General features: G+C 41.8%; 1 protein-coding gene across 3 annotated transcripts in view; it reads left to right on the top strand.

Annotated features, from left to right (window-relative positions):
• The first annotated feature begins 682 nt into the window (after positions 1–682).
• The window catches only part of LOC121859676 (protein arginine N-methyltransferase 1-like), a 36778-nt gene continuing 18300 nt past the window's right edge, over positions 683–19160 (top strand). Inside the window, exons 1-4 of one of the 3 annotated variants that reach the window (XM_042356597.1) lie at positions 683–761; positions 7076–7542; positions 16041–16192; positions 17122–17226. In XM_042356597.1, the coding sequence (XP_042212531.1) occupies positions 7092–7542; positions 16041–16192; positions 17122–17226 (708 nt within the window). In that variant the 5' untranslated portion in view covers positions 683–761; positions 7076–7091. Of the gene's footprint in view, positions 762–1517; positions 1547–2294; positions 2323–7075; positions 7543–16040; positions 16193–17121; positions 17227–19160 lie in introns of those variants that run through there. The other 2 variants (XM_042356599.1, XM_042356600.1) reach the window with 2 other exon arrangements.

The raw sequence follows: 19160 nt of genomic DNA, 5'->3' as shown, positions 1-19160 counted from the left end.
TCTCTACCACAATATCATGGGATAATTACCGCAAGATAAATTACATTAGTTATGACTGATGACCATAGAGCCATTAACAAGGTAGGTGGTCCTGGGTCTCTGGTTGGCCTTAATGACTACCTTCCCTTTACCTTTTATACATCATTAAATCTAATTGTATGGATATAAATAATAATTCTTAAATTTAAATAATATATAGAATTATAATACTAGAATTTTAAACAGACTGTATATATATATATTTAATTTATTTTTAATATTTTCCAACTGAAATTTATATAGATAGTTGGTTATGTCTAGGTATTAATAGAGAAGTTTTCATGTGGTTTAATTGTATATTATAAATGTGTATAGTTAAGTAAAGTAGGTGTAGAGGGAGAGTCATACCTTAACAAACTATGACTTGATCACTGGGGAGTTTATGTTGAGAAAGTACTACAACCAATGGCTATACCTATTATGTTGAGAAAGTACTACAACCAATGGCTATACCTATTAATATTTATTGAAACACAACATCTTAATATATCCTAACTTTATTTAAATATAATTAACATCTAAATTATAATATGATTTTATCTTAAATAATAAATATATTTAGCTTCTTTTACTCTTATAAAAAAATAAATTCCTCAGCTATAATGTTCGTGGTAGTGTTGTAACATACAATACCTCAGCTGTAATGGTCGTGGTAGTGTTGTAACATACAGTACAGTGTCACCTCATGGCCACAACAACAGCTTCACTATAGCTCTTGGAGGGTGAGTAGCACCACTATAGTCCTTCATGGTAGTCGCCTCACTATAGTCCTTCATGGTAGTCGCTTCACTATAGTCCTTCATGGTAGTCGCTTCACTATAGCTCTTGGAGGGTGAGTAGCACCACTATAGTCCTTCATGGTAGTCGCCTCACTATAGTCCTTGGAGGGTGAGTAGCACCACTATAGTCCTTCATGGTAGTCGCTTCACTATAGTCACTTACATGTAGCACCACTATAGTCCTTCATGTAGTAGCACCACTTTATAGGTCAGCCCTATGGTAGTCGCCTCTGCACTAAGCTCCTTTGGGTAAGTAGCACCTTTCTGTCCCTTCATGGTAGTCGCCTCACTATAGCTCTTGGAGGTGAGTAGCACCACTATAGTCCTTCATGGAAATTGCATGTGCTTTTCTAAATTGTCATGGTGATACTCTTTTATAATTCCTTCATGGTAGTAGCACCACTAAAGTCCTTCATGGTAGTCGCCTCACTATAGTCCTTCATGGTAAATGCTACTCACTATAGCTCTTGGAGGGTGAGTAACTTTTAAGTCCTTCATGGTAGTCACTTCACTGCCTTGGCTCTTGGGGGTGAGTAGCACCACTTCCCGCAGTCCTTCATGGTAGTCGCCTCACTATAGTCCTTCATGGTAGTCGCCTCACTATAGCTCTTGGAGGGTGAGTAGCACCACTATAGTCCTTCATGGTAGTCGCCTCACTATAGCTCTTGGAGGGTTAGTAGCACCACTATAGTCCTTCATGGTAGTCGCTTCACTATAGCTCTTGGAGGGTGAGTAGCACCACTATAGTCCTTCATGGTAGTCGCCTCACTATAGTCCTTCATAGTAGCACCACTATAGCTCTGGTGAGTAGCACCACTATAGTCCTTCATGGTAGTCGCCCCACTATAGCTCTTGGAGGGTGAGTAGCACCACTATAGTCCTTCATGGTAGTCGCCTCACTATAGCTCTTGAGGTGAGTAGCACCATAGTCCTTCATGGTAGTCGCCTACTATAGCTCTTGGAGGGTGAGTAGCACCACTATAGTCCTTCATCATGCTCTTGGAGGGTCACGTAGTCCTTCACTATAGTAGTCCTTCTTGGGCTCTTGGAGGAGTAGCACCACTATAGTCCTTCATGGTAGTCGCCTCACTATAGTCCTTCATGGTAGTAGCACCACTATAGTCTTGGAGGGTGAGTAGCACCACTATAGTCCTTCATGGTAGTCGCCTCACTATAGCTCTTGGAGGGTGAGTAGCAGTATCACTCATAGGGTAGTCGCCTCACTATAGCTCTTGGAGGGTTAGTAGCCCCACTGTAGTCCTTCATGGTAGTCGCCCAGTCCTTCATGTAGTCCAGTCCTTCATGGTAGTCGCCACTCTAGTCCTCATGTAGTACTATACTCCTTTCAGCCCCACTATAGCTCTTGGAGGGTTAGTAGCACCACTATAGTCCTTCATGGTAGTCGCCTCACTGTAGTCCTTCATGGTAGTCGCCTCACTATCCTTCATGGTAGTCGCCTCACTATACTCCTTCATGGTAGTCGCCTCACTATAGCTCTTGGAGGGTTAGTAGCACCTATAGTCCTTCATGGTAGTCGCCTCTCACTGTAGTCCTTCATGGTAGTCGCCCATAGCCTCACTATAGTCCTTCATGGTAGTCGCCTCACCATAGCTCTTGAGGTTAGTAGCACCACTATAGTCCTTCATGGTAGTCGCCTCACTATAGTCCTTCATGGTAGTCGCCTCACTGTAGTCCTAGTCGCCTTATACTCCTTCAGGTAGTCGCCCACTATAGTCCTTCATGGTAGTCGCCCATTATAGCTCTTGGAGGGTTAGTAGCACCACTATAGTCCTTCATGGTAGTCGCCTCACTATAGCTCTGGAGGTTAGTAGCACGACTATAGTCCTTCATGGTAGTCGCCACTGTACCTCCTTCATGGTAGTCGCCTCACTGTAGTCCTTCATGGTAGTCGCCTCACTGTAGTCCTTCATGGTAGTCGCCCACTGTTAGTCCTTCATGGTCGCCCCATTATACTCCTTCATGGTAGTCGCCTCACTATAGTCCTTCATGGTAGTCGGTCCTTCATGCCGCCTCACTGTAGTCCTTCATGGTAGTCGCCTCACTATAGTCCTTCATGGTAGTCGCCTCACTATAGTCCTTCATGGTAGTCGCCTCACTGTAGTCCTTCATGGTAGTCGCCTCACTATAGTCCTTCATGGTAGTCGCCTCACTGTAGTCCTTCATGGTAGTCGCCTCACTATACTCCTTCATGGTAGTCGCCTCACTATAGTCCTTCATGGTATAGTCTCTTGTAATTAAAGTATTTGGTGGTGGTTCGGAGAGGAGAACCGAAGGTGTGTAGGCAGTGGCATTTGTGTACAGTATAGATGAAAGTTATCCTGTGGGCCAGTTAACACTTTCCTGGCAGGTCGTGGGGTCATCTTGTCTACCACTAATTATTTTACACTTTACCACCGATTAAGTAAAGTGGCAGACATCACGACCTGCCAGGGAAGTTTTAACTGGCCCACAGGGTAACTTTCCTCCGCAGACCAGTGCCCTTGGCCTTAAGTAACAAGGGGTTCTCTCAGCTGAATAAGTGAGAATATCCTGAAGAGGGTTAACTACTGTACTTAACAAAGGACATTTCACCATAGAACATGAATGTTTTCGGTGTAAATTTGTTTATGTATATATGACCTTTATTTCTGGCGCTAATGTTAGGTTAGGTTAGGAGATATGACCAAGATTTGCACAGTGGGCGGGCCTTTGAAGATGGGGGGAAGTGTGTGGCTAATATACGACTCGTGTCCGTCAGCGGTTCGGTAATCTGCTGACGTTGTTTAGGAAAGTCTTCGAGGTAGTAGATAATGACGAAAATTACGATGTTATTTACTTGGACTTTAGCAAAGCATTTGATAGAGTACCGCATCAGAGGCTTCTGAGAAAAATAAAGGCTCATGGTATCGTGGGGAAGTTTTAAATTGGATAAAATCATGGCTCACCGATAGAACGCAGAGGGTCAGCGTAGATGGTGTTAAATCTGAGTGGGGCCGTGTAACCATTGGGGTTCCCCAGGGGTCAGTACTAGGCCCACTCGTGTTCATAATCTACATAAACGATCTAGATACTGGGATCAGCAGTGACATAAGCAACTTTGCGGATGACACCAAAATAGGGCGGCAAATTAATTCAGGGCATGATGCAAATGCATTACAGGAGGATCTAAATAAACTGCAGGGGTGGTCTGACAAATGGCAAATGAAATTCAACACCAGCAAGTGCAGCATATTTAATATTGGAAGAACAAATACTGTCAATGTATACAGCCTTAACAACATCAACCTAGAGAAGTCGACTTGTGAAAGAGACTTAGGGGTACTTGTAAGACCGGACCTACGGCCTAGAAAACAGTGCGTTAATGTTCGAAATAAGTATTGGGTTTTATATCTAGAAGTGTAAGTAATAAGAGTGCAGAGGTCTTATTGCAACTATATCTTGCGCTAGTCAGGCCGCACCTCGATTATGCGGTTCAGTTCTGGTGCCCTTATTATAGAATGGATATCAATTCACTAGAGTCGGTGCAGCGAAGAATGACGAAAATGATTCCGGGACTTAGAAACCTTCCATATCAGGATAGATTAAAGAAACTAAACTTGCATTCCCTAGAAAGACGAAGAGTGCGGGGAGATATGATAGAAGTATTTAAGTGGGTAAAAGGAATCAATAAAGGAGATATAGAAAAAGTTCTTATAATATCCGAGCAGGATAGGACCCGGAGCAACGGATTTAAGTTGGATAAGTTTAGGTTTAGGAGGGAGATAGGAAGAAACTGGTTCACAAATAGGGTGGTGGACGAGTGGAACAAGCTTAGCAACTTTGTAGTAAGTGCTGGAACGCTGGAAAGTTTTAAAAGAAGGCTAGATAGATTCATGGATGATAGAGAGTGGTAGTAACTCTCGACAGGAGCTGCCATGCACAGACCAACCGGCCTATTGCAGACTCCTTATTATCTTATGTTCTTATGTTCTTATGGGGATGTTTTTAGACACAGTTTTGTATGCTGATTACTTTCACTTCTATTCATTTTTATTGTGTAAATATTGAGTTTTATAGACATAGGAGAGTTAAGATATAGGTTGGGTCAGGTTAGGTTAGGCGAGCACATAATTTCATCCATTTTTATATTGTTTCATAACACTATATTATCTGAATAAAATAAGTGTTAACTGGGTATTTTTTAACCCAGTTACCATGAAAAACAGCAGATGGTCATTATCCAAAAAATTTCCAAATGTGTAAATACTTCTTCCTGGGACATATGCACAGTCGTTACACCACCTGACCAGTTGTGATCACCATCGTGTGTGATTATTTAGAGACGTCTATGGACCCCAAGGTAGTCCTGTTGGATCGGGTTTCCTATTGGGACCTTAGGAACAATTCATTGCATCGACGGGGGGGGGGGGAGGCCTTTGGTAGTCCCCATGAATATAAAAACTTTTTCACCCTCCGCTGTAGATATTATGCCATGACCGACTATGTTCCTACTTACGCTATTTTACTGTGAATGCGCTCTGGTAAATATTTAAAGTTGCGAACACATACTTATATATTGAGTCTTATATAGGGAGAATGAAAACACTATAGAGTTTCCATAAAAAATAATGAGAAGTAAGAAGGTGTTATCCCGTGTGTCTCACTACAGTACATTACATAAGAACATAAGGAGTCTGCAATAGGCCGGTTGGCCTGTGCATGGCAGCTCCTGTCGAGAGTTACAACCACTCTATCATCCATGAATCTATCCAGCCTCCTTTTAAAACTTTCCAGCATTCCAGCACTTACTACAAAGTTGCTAAGCTGGTTCCACTCGTCCACCACCCTATTTGTGAACCAGTTCCTTCCTATCTCCCTCCTAAACCTAAACTTATCCAACTTAAATCCGTTACTACGAGTCCTATCCTGCTCGGTTATTATAAGAACTTTATCTATATCCCCTTTATTAATTCCTTTTACCCACTTAAATGCTTCTATCATATCTCCCCGCACTCTTCGTCTTTCTAGGGAATGCAAGTTTAGTTTCTTTAATCTATCCTGATATGGAAGGTTTCTAAGTCCCGGAATCATTTTCGTCATTCTTCGCTGCACCGACTCCAGTGAATTTATATCCATTCTATAATAAGGGAACCAGAACTGAACAGCATAATCGAGGTGCAGCCTGACTAGCGCCAGATATAGTTACAATATGACCTCCGCACTCATATTACTTACACTTCTAGATATAAAACCTAATACTCTGTTTGCCTTATTTCGAACATTAACGCACTGTTTTGTAGGCCTTAGGTCCAGTCTTACGAGTACCCCTAGGTCTCTTTCACAAGTCAACCTCTCTAGGTTGATGTTGTTAAGGCTGTATACATTGACAGTATTTTCTCTTCCAATATTAAGTACGCTGCACTTGCTGGTGTTGAATTTCATTTGCCATTTTTCTGACCACTCCTACAGTACTGTGTCCCAGACCCAGGACACAGTACTGTAGTGATCCAGTGTGTCTCCTGTACTGTACTGACACTGGACAATAAAGGCTATAAGAACAGACCAAATGCCTCAATGTTAAGTGATGGTAATTATAAGTTAAACATTAAGAAATGGTTATAAACAACCTTCACCCATTTGTGTTTAGTCTAACGTGCACAAGATGGACGACAACAAGGTACATTATTGTCAAAGTTTAATAATATAAAGCATTTTTACCTACTTTATTTATATACCTAATGGTGACCCCAACTAGAGGTGACCAAGCCAAGGGATGGAGGTCAGCGTAGGACTGATCCTTCATTGTTCTTGATAGTCTTGTTAAGGGCTATTGTGTAGCCCAGTACGGTACTGACCCCCCAACTTCTACAGCTTGAGCTGGTAGACTGCTCCATAGGTTTACTACTGTATGTACTGTACAGTATACCATCTGTGGAACGAAGTATTTCCTTGATGATTTCATTCAGTGTAGGAGATGGCTACAATCCACAAAAATGTCTGTTGTTATTGAAGAGTGTTGTAGGTTGTGGTACTGTATATATTTAGGTGCGCTCACAAAAGTGTTAGTACATTATAATAGATCACCTTTGTATAATATAACATTGTTTCATTAAAAGTCTACAGAGTAATTGTTCTTACTTACTGGTAGCCAATATTTCAGGAGTCATATTCTCTGACCCACAATATTTCGTTGGCTAGTAATGACTCCTTTACTTGGGCCACACATCATATCACCAAAACAATGTATGTTTTATTAATAACATTTACTCCTCCGGCAGAGAGAAAAGTTGTGCCATGTCTGACTGTGAGGACATGCCTGCCCTCGAGGACGACGACGACCGGCCTCACACCTCGCCGCCGCCAACTCGTACCTCTCGTGTTAATAACTCGTCGCCTCCAGAAAAAATGACGTGTAGAAATGAATGTTCGGACGACGACGAAGAAGAGGAAGAAGACTGGGAGGAAATGGAAGAAGTCGTCATCGGGAAAACACTGTGTCTGTTCTGTGGCGACGTGTTATCCTCCGTACAGGTCGCCTTTGCGCACATGATTGACGCACACGGATTCGACTTTGTTGCCTTCGTGTGCAAGTTTAATTTAGATCAAATCGGTTACATCAAACTGGTTAATTATATTCGAGGGGAACGGCCGCGACCGGACAAGTTATTCGGCGAAGACAAGATCAAGTGGGAGAGTAATTGTTATATGAAACCTGTCTTAGATGAGGACTCCTTGCTTATGTATGGTGAGTACTGCTCTGTGTTTACTCTTGTTGCAATAGAAGGAATACAGTAGTGGCTTTAATTGTGTTAAGAATGTTATCTTACACGCCTATAAGTACAGCTATAGACATGTACAGTAGGTGTTAACACTATCATAATACAGTACATTTAAGGTTTGGATCACCTGAACATTAACCACCCTAATGGTAACTTAATCTAATCCCAGCCCACAGCTAGTATTAGGGTGGTTAATCCACGGGTGAAATAATGTAGGGTGTTTGATCTTCAGGTGAGGGCATCCGAGTTTAAATTATACGGTAGAACCCCAGTTATCCGGCACCTATGAGAGGTGACGGATAAAGATATCTTCCGGTTAGGTTATCCACACTCTTAGGGTCCCCCAATAAATCCTACAGTGCTACAGGCTGACCTCAAATCCGTGCATTTTCAGGAGCGTTCCCCAATTAGTGTGTTTATCACTTGTCGGTCCTTATTTGAGAACAAATATCATTGTTTTAAAATTTAACCACTCGTCAAAATGCACTGATTTGCAGAAAACAGACTTCCTTAACACTTACTTCACTCTATGTAAACGATGTGGCTTAGAAATAAATAAAATATAAAACTAGAAAATACGACCAATGAAGAGCATAGGTGTGTATGTGTGGCCGCACTCCCTGTGAGGTCATGGTATATACACAGCACAGCAGCCACACATCTGTGAGTCATCTGGTGACAGTCTGGCTGAACTGTGTTGCCTCAGGATGGTATGAGTGTGGAAGGAGCTATTTCTGGTGTATAAAATATTATGTGCTATTGTATTTTATGATATTGTTATGCCATAATTTATTAACTTGAATTATGTTAAAGATTAATACTGTACACTAATGAGGCCACATATGACACAAAAACAAAGTGGCAACTCCACACATCTTGGTCATGGGTTCAACCACAGTCCTCTCTTTATCACAACAGTTCAGGAGAGAAGGTTTGGTATTATACACATCACGAAGGATTTAAATACAATCAAATAACAAAAGTTTACCATAATAAGTGTGTAGGTTCCATAAGATAAATTAAATCAAGAGAATAAATAATAAACATGATCCTTAATAAACAACTACTACAGGTTGTACCTCTGTAGTCCGGCATTCTGTGGTCCGGAAACTCCCGTGGTCCGGAATGATTTTAGTTTGTCCAATAGGTAGATAGGCAGCTTTTCTTTCTTTTTTTTTTTTTTTTTATCTGAATTATTATTATTATTATTACAGGAGTATTAAATTTTTGCCCCTCAGGCCCCAATGTGGGTCAGTGACCTATGCCCGGGTGGGCTAATCCCTTAAAAAAAAAAAGCCGCGGGAAATTAAGGTTTGTTTACATCCGGCAGTTCGGCTGCTCTCTCTCTCTCTCTGCTTGTCTATACAGAGTACAACATTTAACCCTTCAATATATATGAGCAGTAAATAAGTGTTGCTTTCATATTCTTATGTAGAGTAATGACGATATATTTTCACATGTGCGCACTTACATACGAGCAGTCTCACTTTTTTTTTACCATTAATGGTTAGCTACTTATATTGTTCCATTTATTAACATTAAATAACATTACAGGTACTTCAAGCAACCATATTCATTTTTTACATTAATTTTACTACAGCTAAACTCAGGGTCTTATTTTCTTCAGTTTTATATGTAGAACCAATCAGTCACTGGTTTCGTAAGCTTTAACATAAACAATGCCGGCAGCCGTCTCGTCTCCTCTAATATTCCACGTATTATTAATAAATTGTATTGTTAATTTTGCACACACGTACATTAATTCAATAAAAACAAATTCAGAAACATTAATTAAAATATATATGAACAGTAAATAAGTGTTGCTTTCATATTCTTGTGTAAAGTAATGACGATATGTTTTCACGTGTGCGCACTTACATATGCGATCTCTCTTTTTTCTTTACCATTATCGTTAGCTACTTCTATTGTTCCATTTATTAACATTAAATAACATTACTTAAAACAACCATATTAATTTTACTACAGCTACAACTAAGGTCTTATTTTCTTCAGTTTTATATGTAGAACCAGTCAGTCACTGGTTTTGTAATCAACGAAAACAATGCTGTCTCATTTCCTCGTGTGTTTTAATTTTCTACGTATTATTAATGAATTGTATTGCTCATTTTGCACACAAACATTAATTCAATAAAAAAGACATTCAGTAATAAACAATAATGAATCTTTTGTACATAAGAGAAATGACGCTGTTTACACGATTATGCACGTCGTCTGCACGTTGGCGGGCCGTTCAAACCCGTCGAAATTCAAGTTTCCGCCGTCAAAATTTTTATTTATTTATTTTTTGTGTGTTCCAATAAAATACGTTAAGAATTAAAAATTCGCGAAATTTGAGAAGCTACTATACGACATTTAACCCTTCAATATGTCTTCAAAGAGACCATGACGCAGAGAAAGTGGTGCTAGTGCTTCCAGGCATAAGCACAAGTCACTATCTAACCAGGAAAAGGGTGAATTTCCATGGTCCGGCACCGGTCAGGCCCTGAGGTTGCCGGACTAGAGAAGTACAACCTGTATTGGCACCGTTCATAAACAATAAACCACCTCGCAAGACAATAATTGATTGCTCTTCACACACCATGGATAATAATAGAACAGCACTGAATATAATACTCAACTAAACCCTATTTGAAAAAGGTATCCACCGCTGACAAACTGGGACGTCCTCCTACTCCCACGGCCAGTGACTGACATAGCTCCATACTCCAGGGGACTACAAACCTTACACTAATATTAATCAACTCCAACATTAAGCTGCAGAAATACCAACATACATAAAAGAAACATTATGTATCATGTACCAGCGCTGCTCACACATAATAATACGAAATATTCTATTAACATAAGTTGAGGTTAACATGCCTCCAGATATTTCACTATGCACCACAATATGCTATTTTATTGTTTATACACTAATAGCAATTTTTTTTCATTTCATGTTCAAATTTGGTTAACCTTTTGCTCAGTAAGTTGTTTAACTTTCAACCACATCTTTTATATAAATTGGAATAAATGTTAAAGATCTGGCCAATAAATATGACAGCTGATCCTTATTGCTTGTGGTGTTCAAGCTCTAGTGGTTCATTTAAGAGGATTTATTATTCACAGTCAGTCCCCGCACTAGTGATGGCGCTGGAGAGGGTTTGGAGACTGCCTCACCCTCTTATGTGCCGTCATTTGATACCCACCAGTGTTATTCTGTGGGTGTTTCTCTTCCTTGGGGTCTGCTATCTTGTACACCCCCCCCTGTGCCTGTCTTAACACCTCGAGTACGATGACCTACTCGTAAGTCATCATACTGAAGGGTTAAGTCATCATAAAGCCAGAGAGAGAGAGAGAGAGAGAGAATACTTAGTGTGTGTTGATGTGTATGGAAGGAGAGAGAGAGACAATATGGAGATAATATATCATGTCATAATCTCTTGACCGGGAGAATCACTTGGAGACACTGTGGTTCATGTTGAGAAGAACTGAATTGAATATAAAAGTGAAGAAGCATGTAGAGGTGGAGAGTCTCACTTGGTGTAGATTGTGAATAAGTCGGGGTATTTCAAAGTCGTGTTATTGAATTTGGTTATAAGCCTTGGTGTCTGCCGTTTCTCCTCCCCCCCCCCCCTGGTTCAAGGTGAGGGGGGTCATCACTTCACATCAGTTTTGTTTATATATTTGGAATTATTGTGTTAATTTTTATACCTGAAACTTGTATATAATCAGAAATATTTTGGATCACTTGAAGATTATCCACCCCAGTTTATTACACCTGATGATTAAACACTAACACTACCTGGGGGTTAGGTTAGGCTTAGGCCAGGCTGTGCACATTATGTACTTGACCTAGGCAGGTGACCTGAAATATACTGGTACTGTACTTGTCTTGACAAATTTTTGAAGGAAATTTGCTTGCCCAAATTTGTTATGGTAAAAGTTAGATAAACATTTTAAAATATTCACATTTAATTTGTGTATGAACACAGTGGCAGTAACCCTTGTCATGTGAAGTCATAACTGGTGTGTCATCACAGTGGCAGTAACCCTTGTCATGTGAAGTCATAACTGGTGTGTCATCACAGTGGCAGTAACCCTTGTCATGTGAAGTCATAACTGGTGTGTCATCACAGTGGCAGTAACCCTTGTCATGTGAAGTCATAACTGGTGTGTCATCACAGTGGCAGTAACCCTTGTCATGTGAAGTCATAACTGGTGTGTCATCTACTCAGCTTGGTGGTTCCTTTGACAACTTGACACAGACTGACTAGACAGAGGCTTAATGTAGAGATAAGTTACCTGCACCTGTCATGGGTCGGTAATCCTAGTACAGTCAACCCTCACTTTACGCGGTTAATATAACCCACAGGGTACCGCGGAAAGTGAGAAACGCGTAAAGTGAACAACATAACATATGGGATTAATTGAAATAGAGACCGGGCCGACCCCCAAACTCCACTTTTTGACGACACACAACTATGTTGTAGTAAAAATTTTATCTTAACTATATGATGGTATGAACAAACAATTAATATAGAAGAGGTTAGGTTAGGAAAAATAAAGGTTAGGTTAGGAAAACTAAAACTTAGGTGGAACACTTACGTTAGTAGAAGAGATGGGTCGGCATACGGGGATGGCGGCTGGTTCTGAGGCAGAGGGCAGGCTACTGGCCCTCAGGTGAGTCACCATCACTGTCACCCACACTTGTCAGGGCCTCCCTGACAAATCCCTCAAAGTCATCTTCACTGTCTCTACCTCTGTCACTATCACTGGCTTGGGCTGGCTGTGGTGGGTTGCGGGCGAAGAACTCTGTTATGCTTTGCTGACGGCTGGTGTTTATGTTGTCGTGATACACCTTGATGTAGGGCTCCATAGTCTGCAACAGCTGGGTAGTGAAGATTTCATACCTGTTTGCGTCAGGGTCGTCTGAAAGGAGGAGCTTGATTTTCTCGATACACTCGATGGCACCCCTTACATTACTATGGGATAAGCGGTGTTCTTCTTGGGATGACGCACCACCTGCCTCTTCACTGACGTCATCATCATCTACCATCTTGTCGGTAGTCACATCAGGATCCCTTATCACCTCCAGGATGTCATCGTTGGTGGTCTCGGAGAAGCCTGCAGCTGTAACACTCTGCGCAGCTTCTCTGGCAAGGTCCACTGCTACTGCAACAGTCTGAACCTCACCAGTCACAGATTGACTCCTCCTCTCACCTGGTATTCCATGCAACACATGTCTCCATGCGTGACGAATTGTAGCAATAGACAGCTGATCCCATGACTCCACCAAGAAGTCCACAGCTTTCTTGATGTTAAATACTCTCCAGAATTGTTTGAAAAGTATTTTTTGCTGTGCCAACTGTTGATCCTCATCTTCTTCGCTCTTGCTATCGGTGGTGGTGTCACTCAGGTTACGCAACTCTTCCCTGGTGTTGGTGTAGTCGTTCAGGAGCTTGAATTTTTTGTTGAGAATGCAGCTTTTACATTACAGATTAACTCTTGGTCCATGGGCTGTAATATAGACGTAGTGTTGGGAGGAAGGAAGACCACTTTTACGTTGGGGTGACGATCTAACAGTAGGGGCGAGTGTCCTGGTGCGTTGTCCAGCAGCAACAAAATCTTGAATGGCACATTCTGTTGCTCACAGAATTTCTTTACATCGGGAACGAAACAGTCATCAAACCAGGAGAGGGACAGTGTAGAGAACATCCACGCCTTACGTGCGGTCAGCCAGTGGACATTTAGCTTGGTCATGTCCATGCACTTGTAGGCGTGCGGCTTGCGTGCTGTGTGGATCACCGATAACTTGAGCTTACAGGTACCGGAGGCATTGGTGGTAAACAGGACGGTGATGCGCTCCTTCTGCAACTTCCGGCCCCGAATCTTGCTGGCATTCTTCACAACGAAGGTCTTGGAAGGTAGCTTTTTCAAAAAAAGACCAGATTCGTCCATGTTAAACACCTGGTCATCGGTGTTCTGTCCTTCCTCCATAATCTCACGTAAAAAAGGAGGAAATTCCCGAGCTGCAGCACGGTCAGCACTCGCTTCTTCACCACCAATGTTGATATTGGTGATCTTGTTACGCATCTTAAACCTCTGTAACCACCCAGAGGAAGCATTAAAGGGTTTGAGCTCTGTAATTCCCATCTTTCGTGACACTGCAGCATAAAGTTCACGTGCGTACTCCTTAACAGAGCGCGTGTCGACCGCCATGTTCCATCTCGCCTGATGCACCAAGGAGCTCACAAGTAATTTTTCTGTCTTGAGAAGCACCTGGTTGTGGAAATACTTGATCATAGAAGCACCTGTAGACTTTGTGATCTTCATGTGCTCCTTTATCTTGGCTGCATCCTTCTTTATCGTCCGGATCGTAGATTCGTTTACACCATGCTGGCGCGCCAAATCAACCTGTCTTGTTCCTTTCTCTAACTCTTGGATGATCTTGTACTTCGCCTCGTAGCTTAAGGAACGTCGTGTCTTCTTGGGCTTAGGGCGGCTGGGTCCAGGTAAGGAAAGGTTTCTCTCTGGGGGCGGTGGTCCAGCGGAAGCCATTTTACAGAACAATGGATGCACGTTTACATGGTGTGGCCTGGAGGGATGAAACTGCCGCGGCTAGGTCAAGCTTCGTCTTTCCTCCCTCCCTCCCTCCCCCGGGTGGACACGTCATACAGGTAGTTCTGCTATAACGCGATAATTGTGTTCTTGTAAAATATCGTGTTATAGAAAATCGCGTAATAGAAATAACAGGGCTTATGGAGAAAATAGGGTTAGGTGCAGATTACTCGAAATCGAAAAAATTTAGTAGTTAGCCTAACACAAAGGATGTTAGTCTAAATAAATGTTACATTCATATCTAATAATGAAATCATACAGTAAATGTAACACTTTACCTTGAAAAAATATGAATGTAACTTGATGGGGGAGAAGGGTGATTTTGAGGTTAATAACATCGAGCTTCTCTTCAAGGGTTATATCCTTTCTTTTACGATCATCACCGGGAATTTTATCACCAGAACGCTTCTTGGAGATATTCTTCTTTACCATATTCACAGTTAATACCACAAAATTGGAGAAATGGTAAGCAAAAATCGCGTTATAGCAAACAAGCGTTCTCGTTATACAAATATCGTTCCTAATTCATAAATCGCGTAAGAGCAAATTCGCGTTATCAAAACACGCGTTATAGCAGAACTCACTGTATTACTATAAACCAATTACAGCTAGCAGCGGAGGGAGGTTGGGATGCGTGGCCAATCACAGTCCGATACGTCATATGACGTCACTGATAACGCAACAGAGACATGCACTGCGCAACCTTACAGCGCGGCTTGGCCAGGCGGAGGCGGGAGCAGGCAGGAGGGGCGAATCTAAAAATAGCGTCGAGCCGGACACTCTCTGCGTAAAGGGGTACACGCACCGCGGAATGTGAGCATCCCGGTTTCGGCAGGGTACCGCGTAAACGTGGAAACGCGGAATGTGGGACCGCGTAAAGTGTGGGTTGACTGTACACTGATAACAAGCGGCTCATTAACTCACAGTGAGGCGGAGTCTTGTGGCAAGTGGCAAATTCCTTCTAGATTTTTTTCTCTTAAAATATTAACTTGTCCGCCGACCACTTGGACACAAAAATTTACTTGTCTGACCCAGAGTCTGGACAGAGTCAGGTTGCCGGGAACCGTTAATCTGCACAGGCTGGTTTAGGCGATCTTATTCTTTATATTTAAAACACTAAACTGAGTCCTACTAAAACAAACCAAAAGGTGACAGTTTTTCATTTATTAAAGCTATTATGTTAAAACCCAACAGTCAGATTTATTAATACCAAATGATTAAAACTTTCTCTGCCCCGTAGATATTCTCTCCCCCCCGAGGAAATGCCTGGGTGGGGGGCTCCCTCATAGACGACCCCCCATGTAGATCACTGCACTCAAGGCAAGTGGAAGATGAAGGGAGTCTCTGACTTGGTTACTGTTGTCTCATTGTTTCTTTATGTACTGTACTGTACTTCTCTGTCACGTTAATGTTGGGTGGATGACGGGCTACAGCACCTGAGCAAGACAAGTGTAGGAAGGGGCTAAGACAACAGCTACAAGTACTGTGTCTACACAAACACAGTGGGTGTGTGCATGTACCTTTTCTCTTCCATCTGTGTGTGAGTAGGAATAATACTGTATTGTACTGTACTGTACTGTACTGTACTGTACTGTGCTGTACTGTTCTGTTCTGTACTGTGCTGTACTGTTCTGTACTGTGCTGTGCTGTGCTGTGCTGTACTGTTCTGTTCTGTACTGTACTGTACTGTACTGTTCTGTTCTGTACTGTACTGTACTGTTCTGTACTGTACTGTACTGTACTGTGCTGTGCTGTACTGTACTGTACTGTACTGTACTGTACTGTACTGTACTGTACTGTACATTAGAGTTACACTTCATGAAGCTGCTCTTATAATTCCTAGATGTGGAGGAAGTAACGTGCGGGCAAGAGCAACTGAATCAGAGCGCAGAAACCAAGTATAACGAAGCGACTTATGAAGAGTTAACAGAGATTATCAGCAAGCAACGGGAAGTTATGCAGAGAATGTTGCAAGCTGTTCAAGCCAACAGTAAGGTAGAGCAATTTATAGTCATAATATTGGAACTAACTATTGTACTGTCACATGGTAGTGTTTATGTTGGAGAAATGGGAATATAAATAAAAAGATTGGAATGGACAATAGGTAAACATTGTGTAATTCTTCATGTCTTATGTTGCTGAAGACAGAAGACAAAAATTACCCCCACCCCCAGATGTACAATTTATAGAGGTCTCTGTTTAGTGAGACCTCCATAAACGAACTTTTCTCCATACAATCCTTTAGCTGGGGGTCTCACATGTAACAGACCCTCGATAAAACGGACCGTCCTCCCTATATTGTCCATTAGATAAAGGTTTCACTGTGTAATGAATAAATATGACACAAGGTAAAGAGTAAATAAAGATTATAATTACTGCTGCTATAGCCTGAGAGCGTGTTAGACCGTGATAACCATGAGTCAGATAAGAAAATACAGTAAAGGTGGAGTTATAATAGAGCCAGAAGCAAATTGTAGTGGAAAATAAATTACTAAATAGGTTAAGTGAGCATTGAGTGAATGTGTTTGTCTGTGCTGTAGAGGTTATCCCAGAAGAGCGGTAACCCTTAAGCCCCGGGTTAGGGTGCTGCTGGCAGTAACACCCCCCCCCCCCCTCCTATGGGGTTAAATTGAGAACAAAATCAACTTTTCCAAAAATAATAATAAAATAAAAAAATTGGCGGGAAAATAGGCGGACATTCTGGAAGGTCACCCGGGGCCTAAGGGTTAACATAGCATAAGGAACAAGGGGGAATTACATACTGTAGACTAATTCCTTGTTGGCTGCCAGTGTATGTTGTATGACTGGTCAGGGAGAAAGACTAATGACCCTCTCATTGTGTTTACCCCAATGGCCGCCCACCCCAGAGGCAGCCACACCAATAGACGCTCATATTTGTTTCATTTTCTTACGATATTTTTCAGAACGACGATGTCTTGGTAAAAACAGTAGGGGACATGAGGCCCGAGGACGACGAGGGGTACTTCAACTCCTACGCCCACTTCGACATCCACCACGAAATGCTCTCGGTAAGGGGTCGTCTCCGGCTTTAGAATTGACGTGTAAAACTTCTCCATAGACTGACAGTGGACTTGATTTCTGGCTGTTGTGATAAATGAGCCTCAATGTGGCTTTAGTCATCCATATCTTTACTGTAATGACAATGAACTGTTGTTAACTTCTATGGTGACTCTGTTAAAGTCATTGTATCACCTGGAGGTTAGCCCCTACCCCCCCCCCTTATTTCACTTGATGATTGGACACCTTTATGCTACCTTGAGTTAGGTTAGGTAAGTGTTAGGTTAGGTTAGATTAGGTTAGATAAGTGTTAGGATGGTTAATCTTCAGGTGAAATAAACTGTGGTGGCTAATGTTGGTCAGATGTAAGTCCTCGTACCAGTTTCACACTGTGCCTTAGTTAACCTCTGCTTGTGACAATTTCTTGGTCTGTTGTACCTGTCGTGTAATAGCCTCTACCTCATACCTCATGTGTCTGGGAATTTTGAATTAAAATATAAAAAGGTTGAAGGTAAACAGAGACTTATCATACAGGTGTGTTTGGTCAGAGGTACTAATGATGAAGGTGATTAAGACAGGATTGGTTGGTCATAATATACAGGTAGTCCCCGACTTACGACTGCTTGGACTTACGACCGCCCGAGTTGTGACCTTTTTTTCTTTTTTTTTTTCAAATTTTTTTTTTCTTCAAATGACACACATTTTCTATACCGAAACGTTTCCAGTTAATGTAATCTCCATGTATAAATAGAAAATTATGGGGGCCCCCATGTGCATTCAGCTGACTACATTAAAGGTAAGTGCTCAGTCACACTGTATCCATTCCTCATTATTTATTACTTTTACTATACTGTATTTCATTGTAGATTTTTTATTTAAAAAAAAATTTAATTTTTTATCTATATATTCGGACTTACGACCTGGATTTGGGTCCCTAACCCCGTCGTCAGTCGAGAGCAGCTGTTCACCCGTCAACATAACTACTGTCATTACCAGAACTAAATTTTGTCATTATACATAGATTTCCTTCCCTAATCACCAGTTAATTATTATATAAACTTTTTAATATTAACCAAGTGGAGGAATTTATCATTAGTTTCATAATACATAATTGGATACATTTATGAGATACAGTAAGTCCTCACTTAACGTCGGGGTTATGTTCATGAAAACGTTAAGTGGATTAATTTTCCCCATAAGAAATAGATAGAATACGTGAGTTACGTTCCCCAGCCTCCCTTTGACCCATGAAATACATTACATATACAGAAAATCATTGCCATTTATATAGAAAATAATGCATACATATACAACTACTAAGTTTGTATTGGTACTCACTGATGGGCGGAGGTGGTAGAGCGAGTGTGTGGTGGGTAGTGGAGGTGGGAGGGGAGGAGGAGGTGGGAGAGGAGGAGGAGGAGGGTGGTGAGTCACTGAGACTGTGGCTGCCTCCTCCTCCTCCTGCTCTGACTGGGGTTCCTCCGCCACTGGTTGCTCCTCCTCTGCTGCTGTGTGCTCCTCCTCGGCTGCTGGTTGTTCCTCCTCGGCTGCCAGCTGTTGTGAAGAAGCTGCTCCTGTCGGTCGTGACGAACAAATTAATCCAGTGTTGACAGCTTGGTGCTACTCTTCTTCTTCTCCTTATACATCTCAGTGTAACAACCAAGACTGTCATCAATGAACCTTTGAGCTACGTTCTCTGTTTGGGTCGACATCTAGAAGCATTTGCATTCCTTGCTGGATCCTGTTGAACACTTCTGCCATCCTCTTGGTAGTTAGCGTTTGTTGAGGTTCTTCATCGTCGTCGACGATGTCTTCAACGGGACTGTGTTCTGTTAACAGTTGCAGATCTTCGTTGGTGAGCTCTACTGTATAGGATGCCAGGACTTGCTCAATATCCTCTGATTCCAGCTCATCAAAGCCTGCCTGTTTAGCCAAGCTGAGGATA

Source organism: Homarus americanus, unplaced genomic scaffold, assembly GCF_018991925.1.
Source record: "Homarus americanus isolate GMGI-L3 unplaced genomic scaffold, GMGI_Hamer_2.0 scaffold39306, whole genome shotgun sequence".
In the NCBI taxonomy this organism is placed as follows: Eukaryota; Metazoa; Arthropoda; class Malacostraca; order Decapoda; family Nephropidae; genus Homarus; species Homarus americanus.
The sequence above is the reverse complement of the archived record's forward strand: the minus strand, read 5'-3'. Positions and strand labels throughout refer to the sequence as shown.